This window comes from Berghia stephanieae, chromosome 2 (assembly GCF_034508935.2).
Source record: "Berghia stephanieae isolate SIO BIC M18660-M18661 chromosome 2, UCSD_Bste_1.3, whole genome shotgun sequence".
Classification (NCBI taxonomy): domain Eukaryota; kingdom Metazoa; phylum Mollusca; class Gastropoda; order Nudibranchia; family Aeolidiidae; genus Berghia; species Berghia stephanieae.
In genome coordinates, this window is record NC_088361.1 from 63,300,746 (window position 1) to 63,312,929 (window position 12,184).

General features: G+C 36.2%; 1 protein-coding gene across 3 annotated transcripts in view; it reads left to right on the forward strand.

Moving 5' to 3' along the window:
- Positions 1 to 12,184, forward strand: part of LOC144965316 (uncharacterized) — a 115,934-nt gene that overhangs the window by 86,294 nt on the left and 17,456 nt on the right. For all 3 annotated transcript variants that reach the window (XM_078900541.1, XM_078900540.1, XM_078900542.1), the window contains 11 exons: positions 1,358 to 2,518; positions 3,058 to 3,609; positions 4,144 to 4,731; positions 5,903 to 6,334; positions 6,808 to 7,140; positions 7,523 to 7,585; positions 7,826 to 8,076; positions 8,688 to 8,871; positions 9,632 to 9,859; positions 10,138 to 10,449; positions 11,637 to 12,041. In XM_078900541.1, the coding sequence (XP_078756667.1) occupies positions 1,358 to 2,518; positions 3,058 to 3,609; positions 4,144 to 4,731; positions 5,903 to 6,334; positions 6,808 to 7,140; positions 7,523 to 7,585; positions 7,826 to 8,076; positions 8,688 to 8,871; positions 9,632 to 9,859; positions 10,138 to 10,449; positions 11,637 to 12,041 (4,509 nt within the window). The remainder of the gene's footprint in view (positions 1 to 1,357; positions 2,519 to 3,057; positions 3,610 to 4,143; positions 4,732 to 5,902; positions 6,335 to 6,807; positions 7,141 to 7,522; positions 7,586 to 7,825; positions 8,077 to 8,687; positions 8,872 to 9,631; positions 9,860 to 10,137; positions 10,450 to 11,636; positions 12,042 to 12,184) is intronic.

Sequence of the window (12,184 nt, forward strand, 5' to 3'; positions counted from 1 at the left end):
ATTTCTAGGATATTAAATGTTGGAAATATATCTCAGTGGCCAAATAAAAAGCACCGTGGAGTTGTCTGACTTATTCAACATCATTGAACGTCATGTGTATTGATATTTGTTAATATTTAAGCCTATCCACCATACTATAAATGCATGCCCGTGTCCGGCTGAGATTTCTCTTGAAATCTACCTCTATATTTTTTTTCAAAATGGCGGCGCTGAATAGCGACGCACAGTTACACCTATGTGATGAATTCTTTTGATATTTATTTGTTTCATGGCAACGTTTCACTCATTTACGTATTAAACGTTGTATGATTGTTCGTATTAATGAATGGTATGTACTTCAAACTTTAACGTTTAGAGTTCTGCTTCAAATCCTCGGAAAAATCGTTCGTATCAATGTTTTTGTCTCAAGGAAATCGAAATGGCGGCGGCCTTGTTTACTTCCGACACAAAAGTGCACCACTAATTTCATCTTATTTCGCGATTTGTTGATTGAAGACCTATCCTTCGCTTAATATTATATAAAGAATTGTATGATGATTTAGAATTACAAAGAGGCATCAAAAATAATAAACCATCCTGTTGATGAAGTAGAAAGAATTCATGGAAAAGCAATAGAAAGGACAGCATTCTCAATTACCAACAATAAAAAAACATATTTTATACCATGAATTTGATATTTTGCCATCTGGGAGAAGTTTTTGTCAGATTAAATGTGGAACTAACAAGTATAAATCAACGTTCGTTCCATCAGCAATAAAAATGTTGAATATTTCATATGGTACAGCAAAACCAAGGATTGATGCGTTGACTGATTGACTGATTAATTTGTTTAATGTTAGGCTAGATGAAGTGACCAATTGATAATGATGATAATATTTGGTGTTGAATTGCCAAGAATGTAACGAATTGAAAATGAAATGAAAATGTTGATGTTGTGTATGTCGCATGCGTGAAAGAAAGAGAGGAAGAGAGAGAGAGAGAGAGAGAGAGAGAGAGAGAGAGAGAGAGAGAGGTGTCTGTTCAATGTTATAGTTATCATATAACGTTATGACAAGTGTAACTAAATGACAAATTGCCATATTTGTGGACAATAAAGATCTATTATTATTATTATTATTATTATTATTATTATTATAACGTTTATAAATTAGTTCAGTTTGTTTTACTTTTTTAAATGAGCTTTCATGTGGAGATTTGCAAATTATTGATTATTCCATCATATTCCTATTTTAAAGCCAGTCAAATAACAGGGACGTATTGTAAGCATCGTAATACCCTTAGAAATAAATAGACCCTTCCAAATAATTATACTATACTTTCTTTATGCCTTTTGTAAATATCATTTCCCATTCCTCAGAGGTGAATGTATCTCCTAGTCCTGGACAATATGTAAATCCAAGTGCTTCACCTAGCCCTGGACAGTATGTAAATCCAAGTGCCTCGCCTAGCCCTGGACAATATGTAAATCCAAGTGCTTCACCTAGCCCTGGACAATATGTAAACCCAAGTGCTTCACCTAGCCCTGGACAATATGTAAATCCAAGTGCTTCACCTAGCCCTGGACAGTATGTAAATCCAAGTGCTTCACCTAGCCCTGGACAATATGTAAATCCAAGTGCTTCACCTAGCCCTGGACAATATGTAAATCCAAGTGCCTCGCCTAGTTCTGGACAATATGTAAATCCAAGTGCTTCACCTAGCCCTGGACAATATGTAAATCCAAGCGCTTCACCTAGCCCTGGACAATATGTAAATCCAAGTGCCTCACCTAGCCCTGGACAATATGTAAATCCAAGTGCTTCACCAAGCCCTGGACAATATGTAAATCCAAGTGCATCACCTAGCCCTGGGCAATATGTCAATCCAAGTGCTTCACCTAGCCCTGGACAATATGTAAATCCAAGTGCTTCACCTAGCCCTGGACAATATGTAAATCCAAGTGCTTCACCTAGCCCTGGACAATATGTAAATCCAAGCGCTTCACCAAGCCCTGGACAATATGTAAATCCAAGTGCCTCACCTAGCCCTGGACAATATGTAAACCCAAGTGCCTCGCCTAGCCCTGGACAATATGTAAATCCAAGTGCTTCACCTAGCCCTGGACAATATGTAAATCCAAGTGCATCACCTAGCCCTGGGCAATATGTCAATCCAAGTGCTTCACCTAGCCCTGGACAATATGTCAATCCAAGTGCTTCACCTAGCCCTGGACAAAATCAATCGCCCAGCCCTAGTCCACCTCGTTGTACTCCACAATGGTCTCAATGGATCAACAGGGATTCCCCTTCAGTTGGCGATGGAGACCACGAAAAGATGACAGCCCAGGAATTGGCCCAATTCTGTCCAGGAGGCAAAGTCAGTCAAATAGAATGTGTGGATGCAACAACAGGAGATGATTCATCTAGTCTTGTAGAAGCCACTTGTACTGTAGAAGATGGTCTTGATTGTGTCAGTCTGCCTTTCCCTGGTATTCCACCTTGTCACGACTACAAGATCAGATACAAGTGTGATTGTTTAGGTGAGACTGGTGTTTATCTCTCAGTTTAATCCTTTAATCATATGAGCCATTTTGAGGTACAAAATCGTTCTTTCAACTTATTATTCCACAAACTCGTAATAATGTTGGAAATATCAGGGTTGTTTGTTTTTGTTTTGTTTTGGGTTTTTTGTTTTTTTGTTCTCTCTTTTTTTAAAAAGAGTATCCGTTTTTTTTATTCCATGGTTAGCTCATCAATTCTTCAAAATCAATTATTATTAGTATTTGAAAGAAATATGTAAAATAAAGAAAGTGGAATAGAGCCAATGGGGAATATTTTTATTCTTGCATTGCCATCACAGAGAGTATTTATATTATACAAACTTGATTATCTATTGATTTTCAATATTTGCAAAAGTTTTCAATATCCATATGCTCTATGTTCTTTTTTTTTTTAAATCTTTTTTTAATTTTAATTATTAGATCATAATTTCTATGTTTCAAGATTCCATATAGTGAATTTCCAATCAGTGTATTGATGCTCATACTTTCTTTTATTTTCATGGTGGCTTACTTTTCAGAAATACCTTCTCCTTCACCAAGCCCTGGACAATATGTAAATCCAAGTGCTTCACCTAGCCCTGGACAATATGTCAATCCAAGTGCTTCACCTAGCCCTGGACAATATGTCAATCCAAGCGCTTCACCTAGCCCTGGACAATATGTTAATCCAAGTGCTCCACCTAGCCCTGGACAATATGTAAATCCAAGTGCTTCACCAAGCCCTGGACAATATGTCAATCCAAGTGCTTCACCAAGCCCTGGACAAAACCAATCCCCTAGCCCTAGTCCACCTCGTTGTACTCCACAATGGTCTCAATGGATCAACAGGGATTCCCCTTCAGTTGGCGATGGAGACCACGAAAAGATGACAGCCCAGGAATTGGCCCAATTCTGTCCAGGAGGCAAAGTCAGTCAAATAGAATGTGTGGATGCAACAACAGGAGATGATTCATCTAGTCTTGTAGAAGCTACTTGTACTGTAGAAGATGGTCTTGATTGTGTCAGTCTGCCTTTCCCTGGTATTCCACCTTGTCACGACTACAAGATCAGATACAAGTGTGATTGTTTAGGTGAGACTGGTGTTTATTCTCTCAGTTTAATCCTTTAATCATTTGAGCTATTTTGAGGTACAAAATCGTTGTTTCAACTTATTATTCCACAAACTCGTAATAATGTTGGAAATATCAGGGTTGTTTTGGTTTGGTTTGTACTTTGTCATTTATTTATTTATTTTATTTTTTTGTGTGTCTTTTTTTCTTTAAAAAAATAGTATCCGTGTTTTAATTTCACGGTTAGCTCATCAATTCTTCAAAATCAATTGTTATTAGTATTTGAAAGGAATATGTAAAATAAAGAAAGTGGAATAGAGCCAATGGGGAATATTTTTATTCTTTGTATTGCCATCACAGAGAGTATTTATATTATACAAACTTGATTATCTATTGATTTTCAATATTTGCAAAAGTTTTCAATTTCCATATGCTCTATGTTCCTTGTTTTTAATCTACTCTTTTTAAAAATTATAAGATCATAATTTCAATGATGTTTCAAAATTCATATCATTGTATTGATGCTCATACTCTGTATGGTGGCTTACTTTTCAGAAATACCCTCTCCTTCACCAAGCCCTGGACAATATGTAAATCCAAGTGCTTCACCTAGCCCTGGACAATATGTCAATCCAAGTGCTTCACCAAGCCCTGGACAATATGTCAATCCAAGTGCTTCACCAAGCCCTGGACAATATGTCAATCCAAGTGCTTCACCTAGCCCTGGACAATATGTCAATCCAAGTGCTTCACCTAGCCCTGGACAATATGTCAATCCAAGTGCTTCACCAAGCCCTGGACAATATGTCAATCCAAGTGCTTCACCTAGCCCTGGACAAAACCAATCCCCTAGCCCTAGTCCACCTCGTTGTACTCCACAATGGTCTCAATGGATCAACAGGGATTCCCCTTCAGTTGGCGATGGAGACCACGAAAAGATGACAGCCCAGGAATTGGCCCAATTCTGTCCAGGAGGCAAAGTCAGTCAAATAGAATGTGTGGATGCAACAACAGGAGATGATTCATCTAGTCTTGTAGAAGCTACTTGTACTGTAGAAGATGGTCTTGATTGTGTCAGTCTGCCTTTCCCTGGTATTCCACCTTGTCACGACTACAAGATTAGATACAAGTGTGATTGTTTAGGTGAGACTAGTTTTGTATTTTCTCTGTCTTATTTTCAATATTTTAAGATCAATACATTGTAAATTTCTGTTGTTGTTTCATGAATAGTATTAACTTTTATTATTTCTTATTTTTGTCTACTTTTTGTGTTTTGAATTATTAATGGATTATAAATCTGTAAGAAACAATTACCTGTCTTTTAAATGGTGGTTGGCACACTCAATTAGATAAATTACAATTGCACATATGTGGATTAAAGAAATTTTACAAGGCAGTATTGGATAACAATTTATTCAAAATTTTATAAAGACAGCATGTGCAACCATATAATGGTCATTTCTTCTGTATAGCAATTACTTCTGCTCTTTTAGACATAGTAAAGATTTGTAACGGTGACAATATCCACAAAATTTGTGAATTGCGGTAATAATGATGTAGTGCTTTACCAATGATATAGCATTCTCAAAGCGCTTCACTTCACGGTTTACAATATAAAAGACCGTATAATGCACAATAAAATTACTGACTGAACATTACTTTGACAGAGGGAAATAATCGGTTGTTAAAGAATTTCATTTTTTTCCTCTATGGGTCAGTTTCATATTCAAAAGACGACTGTGTTTTAATTTAAAAAATGGTGAGAGAATGAGCAGAGGAAGATTATTCTAAAAATGTTGAGAGAATAGTCATCTTTTAGAGTCATGAAGGGCCAATATATTCATGATTTTGTAGCATTAAATGTTTGGTTACAATTGCTGCTGGTCTATTGCAAAACAAACGTACTGTCACACTAAACAGACCTATCGAACCAACTTTGCTGGGTAGACAGCTGGGTTATAAAAATGTCCCAATATATTCGAAATCAGTCCACTTTCTTGTAAGCTGAGTTCTCTATAAAATTCAACAATGAGAGCTCCCAGTCAGCTACGAGCGTAGCATCATAAACGTCTTAAGAGTATATAAAGAAATGGAAGATTCCAAGATTCTTTCACTGGCCTGGTATATCAATGTGATGATTCAAGTACTGAGTTATTTTTAATCATCAAACTCATTATGAGTATTTGGTAGTTTTTTCTCTATTTTTATAAATCCGATCACCCTTTACATTAAAAATTTGAAGAATTACTTGAGTGTAACAAATGGATGTAAGTTCAATCATTGCTAAGTTATTGAATGATTATTGTTTTTTCAGAAATACCCAGCCCATCACCAAGTGCAAGGCAATATAGAAACCCTTCACCTTCCCCGAGTGTAGGACAATTCGGATCTTCTTCTCCTACTGCAGGACAGTATAAATCTCCTACTCCGAGCACTGGGCAGTCAGGAACCCCTGGCCCTGGCCCACCTCAGTGTACTCCACAATGGTCACAATGGATCAACAGGGATTCCCCTTCAGTTGGCGATGGAGACCACGAAAAGATGACAGCCCAGGAAGTGGCCCAATTCTGTCCAGGAGGCAAAGTCAGTCAAATAGAATGTGTGGATGCAATAACAGGAGATGATTCATCTAGTCTTGTAGAAGCTACTTGTACTGTAGAAGATGGTCTTGATTGTGTCAGTCTGCCTTTCCCTGGTATTCCACCTTGTCACGACTACAAGATCAGATACAAGTGTGATTGCTCTGGTATGTTCAATTTTTTTTTCTCCTCTAAATGAAATGTTTTAAGTTAACCAAAAAGAGGATCAAAAATAGTCTGAAGAGCTTTTACGTTATTAACACTTTACGTAACCCCAGCTCATATACATTAGATATTATTATTACAGTGACTGAAGAATATATTTATATAGTCCCTTTTCATTTTTTTTTCCTAATCTCACAAATTTTAATAGTTTTATTTTCAATGTATATCTTTACTTCAATTTTGTTTTTGTTTCAATAAGGCTGTTATTTCCTGATTGTTTCCAGTGTGACGAAATTGCGATTTTATTTATTTTTTGATTGATTTATTTATTTTTTTGCTTAGTCATAATGTTTTAAAAATTGATCTACCTTCCTCTAATACCTTGAAAAAACATAATCAAATATTCCATCTGTTCATTTGTGTTGATAGGTCTTGTCCAAATTCTCACCACTCTGCACATTTTTCTTACCTACAGAGCAAGTTACAGCAGTTCCAACATATTCGAGTCCGTCACCAAAATTGCAAGTGAATTGTGCATGGTCTCCATGGCTTAATTCTGATTCACCCGATTCTGGAACAGGAGATTTTGAAACAATTGCCAATATTAAGAGCAAATTTGGTGTTTGTCCTAACATGGCAGCCGTTGAATGCCGAGTTGCTGGTAGTCCAACCTTGTTCTTCCAGTCTGGCGAGGATAGGCTGATGTGTGATGAGCTCAATGGATTCCGATGTCATAACAATGAGCAGAAGGATGGAAAGTGTCTTGACTATGAAGTCAGAGTTCTCTGTTGGGGTGCACAATGCACAGGTGATATGATCTTTTTTTTTTATTTTAAGATATATTGAGTAGAATTATGATTAAAAGTACGGAAGGGAAACCAAGGATATTAGATAGATTAATTATGTGTCTATATGATATGATGGTCGAAAATGAGATATGATATAAAGCAAATCGTCTACATCCCCCAATACTGCTTTGAAAAATATTATCTTTTTGTTGTAAACTGTAGGTCATTTACAAATTACTTGTTTATATTTATAAGGGCTACTTTAAACTAAATTTATAAGGGCTACTTTGAACTAAACATTTTGAAAGTGATTTTTGACTTCTAAAAGTAGCAAATTGTTCTTGTCCTTTGAGAAAACCTAATTATAATGTTTTATAATATGTTCTAAAATCATCTATCCAGGTCCAACACCTCAATCTCCACCTGATCCCACACTACCTCCTGATCAAGCGAGGAGAACAACAGGTGTGATTTTATTATGTTGAATTGATATAGATTAGAGAGTATGAATTGTGAAAATAACAATAAGAGAGAGAGAGAGAGAGAGAGAGAGAGAGAGACAGAGAGAGAGAGAGAGAAAGAGGGGGGGGGGGGGCATATTGCAATTCGTGATATCTGCTTTTTAATCTTACTTAACTTATTTTATTTATTCCAGTTCTGTTAACTTTTCTGTTTTAATATATATTTGTGATTTTTAAAAAACAGCTTCATGCCCACCTGGAGAAGAATGGCAGAATTGTGCCTTCACATGTGATGAAGTTTGTGACTACATGGGTAAATCCAGTGGTGCTTGCAATGGAGTTCTTACACCTGAGGACAATTGCATACCAGGTTGCAGACCTCCTCAAGCAGTAACTAAAACTATATGTAAAGACAACGAAAGACTTCTGGATTCAGGCACGTGTGTGCCAAAGGAAATGTGTACCTGTTTGAAACCAGACGGTACACCTGCAAAGGTTAGTGAATTATGCATAATTCTTAAGAATTTTAATTGCATATAAAGGTTTAGACTTATGTAATTTGTAATACTCAACTTATTGTAATTTATTGACAGCACTCGTCAGGATCACGTTCTAGTATATTATACATATTTTTTATTATCTCTTGCCATAAAAATCACAAATCAACACATGTAAGAAAGGTATGCAATAAATATATATGAGATTTTGGTGAGAATCAGGATTCCATATATTAGTCAGGTTTTATCCTCAATATGTAACATGCAAGTCTCTTGAACTCAAATCCTTCTTCAACAGCAAAAGCGGTAATATGATACATCATAGTCTAGAGAGAGGGGTAACATCACTTCTTTCATTCTAGTCTCGTCACATTTTGTATATTCTAGTTTTTATGTTATTATTCATGACAAATCAAAACGTCACTAGCTTATACTTTCTGTTTGATTGGGACTTGTTTCATAATCAGAATTATCAATGTTGATATTTTGGATAGAATTTGAGATATGAATGTGTTGCTCTTCATTTACGTATTGTACTCCATTGGAAATAAAAGTCGTGTTTAATATAAATTAATTGTACATTTTGACCTTTCTCCTTTAAATACTCAGGCATTTGAGACATGGGATAACCCAGAACGTGATTGCTCAACCTGCAGTTGCTTCAATGGGGAAGTCATTTGTGGCAGTCTCCAAGGTTGTTCTACACCAACACCTCCACCTGGTGCTACTAAAGCCCCTGTTCCCGCTGTGTGTGGATGGAGTGAATGGATCAATGACAACAATCCCAGCCCTGGTAATAAATTGAGATTGAGGATTCATTAAAGAAAAAAGAAGTAGTAGTTTCAGGGAGCCATTAGAGTTTATCCTAGTTTCTGTAGTGAAGAACTGAGAATTGCGGTTAGCCCACCAGTTTATTGCAGTCCTTTTAGACTTATTTTATATTTAACACATCTGCCCATTCACTGCTGATTAAACAGAGAGCAGTCAGAAATAAATACTAACTTAATTTGTTGGGCAAAGTCCGTTCTTGCTTGGGAGTTGGGTGCTCCACCAAATAAGCTTCAACGTTTTCTGTTGAGGTTATCAATTGACTTTTTTTCAATTGAATTTTATTAAATGTAATGTCAGTAATAGCAAAATATAGAATTGCATATCAGCAGGTTTGAGTCTTATTCTCTGCCTTGGTCATGAGATGAATTTAGTTCATCCTATAGCTGTCTTGTGTCTACTTTTTTACCAATAAATTGACCACCAGGAAAAAACGATAAATTTAAACATAAGTATTGTGGAGTTGTTCAAAGTTTACAGAGCCTTGAGGAATCATTTAATATTTAATACTATCATACAATAGACCAATTCTTAGCGAGCCATGTTTATCATACAAAATATCAAAATTTCCTAAGGCTCAATTTTTCAGTCAGTTTAAAAGATTTCTTCTTAGCCATCATATTATTCTTTACATCATCAGAATTGAGCATCAAATTTTTTTTTTTTTTTTTTTTTTTTGGAAAAGTGAAGATGATGTTTTATTCTTCATTTATTTCTTTTTCTAGGATCTGGCGGGGACTTTGAACTGCTGTCAACTTTGACTGCAAGATACAACCTCTGCAGCAATCCATCAAGAATCATGTGCAGGGACCATAATTTGAAGAAAGAATACACAGATGTGGGTCAGGTTGTAACATGTGATGCTAAAGAAGGACTTAAATGCTTTGACTACCAGAACAATGGAAGATGTGGTGATTATGAGATCAGTGTTTACTGCCAATGTGCACCAACAGGTTTGTTTAGTTTACAATTAATCTTTGTTGTTTATTTATTTAAATAATATAAGAGGGAAAGAAATCAAGGCATTCGTATATATTTTTTGCGAATATATTAAGTCTAGAAAATGTGCATATTATGTATAGGGATGGAAGATACAATGGTGTAGTTTTATGGTTATGCTAAGGTTTTTGACTGTATTATGAATGCCTTTTTGGGTCATGCGTTGGTCTGAGATCACAGTGAAAAATAAATGTGTTGAAGAGAAAAGTGATGATATTGTTTTCATCTACAGCTTCTCCTTCTTTGCCTAAACCAACTCCGACTTCACAAACTTGCACTCCTGGATGGACCTCATGGATCAACAAGAATTCGCCAAATGTAACATTTGAAGACCACGAAAAGATGACTGCTTCAGAGATGTCTTCATTCTGTCCTGGTGGCAAGATAACCCAGATAGAATGTGTGGACGCCCAGACCCTGGATGACTTTTCCAGTCTGGTAGAAGCCACTTGTACTGTAGAAGATGGACTCAACTGTACACCTGACCCAATCCTGGGGCTTCCTTGTCACGACTACAAGATCAGATACATGTGTGAATGTGCTGGTAAGTTTGAAATACAAAATCAATTTAGCATATTTTACTGAAATGTTATCACAATATGATGTAAATCAGAAAATGGAACATTAAATTGTTCAGCTTAATGAGTTTTTAAAAGGATTTTAAGGAAATTCTGTGCACCTTACTTTTTAGATAAATCACTGGTGTGATATAATAGATAATATCAGTGGTGATGAAAAAGGAAGATGCAAGGAGTTTCCCCATTGTCACTTGAAGTAATAAACACATTATTTCTAATGACAAGTTAATTGGACAAATATGCACAGTATTCTAACATATTTAATATGCTAGATGCGCCTTTCAATCTGATTTTACTATATGGGTAAGATGGTTAAATGATTTATTTTTTAAAAAAAAGAAAATTTAAGGTTTTGAATATTTTTTTTATTTCAAGGAGGGTTTGGCTTGTGAGTTGGCTTCCTAATGTGTACTGAATGTTCCTTAGGTCTTTCTTGCTGTCTCCTTTATCTCCTGTCATCTATGTTTCCCTTTACGCGGCCCCTGTCCTTGTTCTGGAATAAGGGAAAACATTGAATTGAATGTTTTGCTTTGTTTTTCATTTAAAGGAACTTTCTTTCCTCTAAATCAGCAGCCTGCATTGTATTTGATTAACAAATTTCAGTATTCAGGAATCCTGTGCCAATATCTGGTAGGACCTTTATTAGTCTCAGATTAGACAAAAGGATTAAGTACTCTTTTCTTTTCCCTTTTTTTAAATTGATATCTTTTGTGCTTGTACACACAAGGATACTTTCAAGACATGTTCTTTTATATTTGTCATTCTCCTTTTTCGCGGACGTGATATGGCCGTAGATGTTGCAAGCGCCGCTGAAATCCTATGAACATGGCAAATATTTTATTTATATGATTGGGTTCTGAAATGTTTGTTTTTTCATGGACTGGGTGTAACTTTCATATTAAAACCTTTAAATTTTTAAAACTTGAAAGGCAAGTGGAGACTCCTTATTGCTGTATTTCTACATAGAATCTGATCAAATTAACAGTTTGTAAATAATATGACCTCTGAGTGTTGTCATATTGTAAGGATGTACAGTATAATAATTTGCATTAAGGGGGTAAATCCCTATTTTCAGTTTTGCTGTTTCTATCTAAGACAAATGTTCATGTTTAGTCATTGATAACGCTTGATTTGACTTTTTCACAACTTGCAGCTGAACCAGGACCAAAGCAGACCTCTGTTGCACATAGCAATACTAGTCCAACACCACAACCGAATACAAAAACATCAACATCTGTTACTGTATCACCTCCTGCAAGCAAGCCCACTCAAAGCTCTGGCCCAACATGTAGTGACAGCTGGACTGCATGGATCAATGAGAACTCTCCAGATGTTACTTTTGAAGACCACGAAAAGATGACTGCCTCAGAGCTGTCTTCATTCTGTCCTGGTGGCAAGATAACCCAGATAGAATGTGTGGACGCCCAGACCCTGGATGACTTTTCCAGTCTGGTAGAAGCCACTTGTACTGTAGAAGATGGACTCAACTGTACACCTGACCCAATCCTGGGACTTCCTTGTCACGACTACAAGATCAGATACAAGTGTGAATGTGCCGGTGAGTTGTCCCCCCCCTGCATCATCTGAATTATTTAAATAAAATCATTGCATTTTTGTAAAAGATAAATTCGCACGGCACCCTGAAAGAAAATGAGTTAGCAATGTTTTTCAATCTTTTAGACACATTGGAGTCACCAGGGA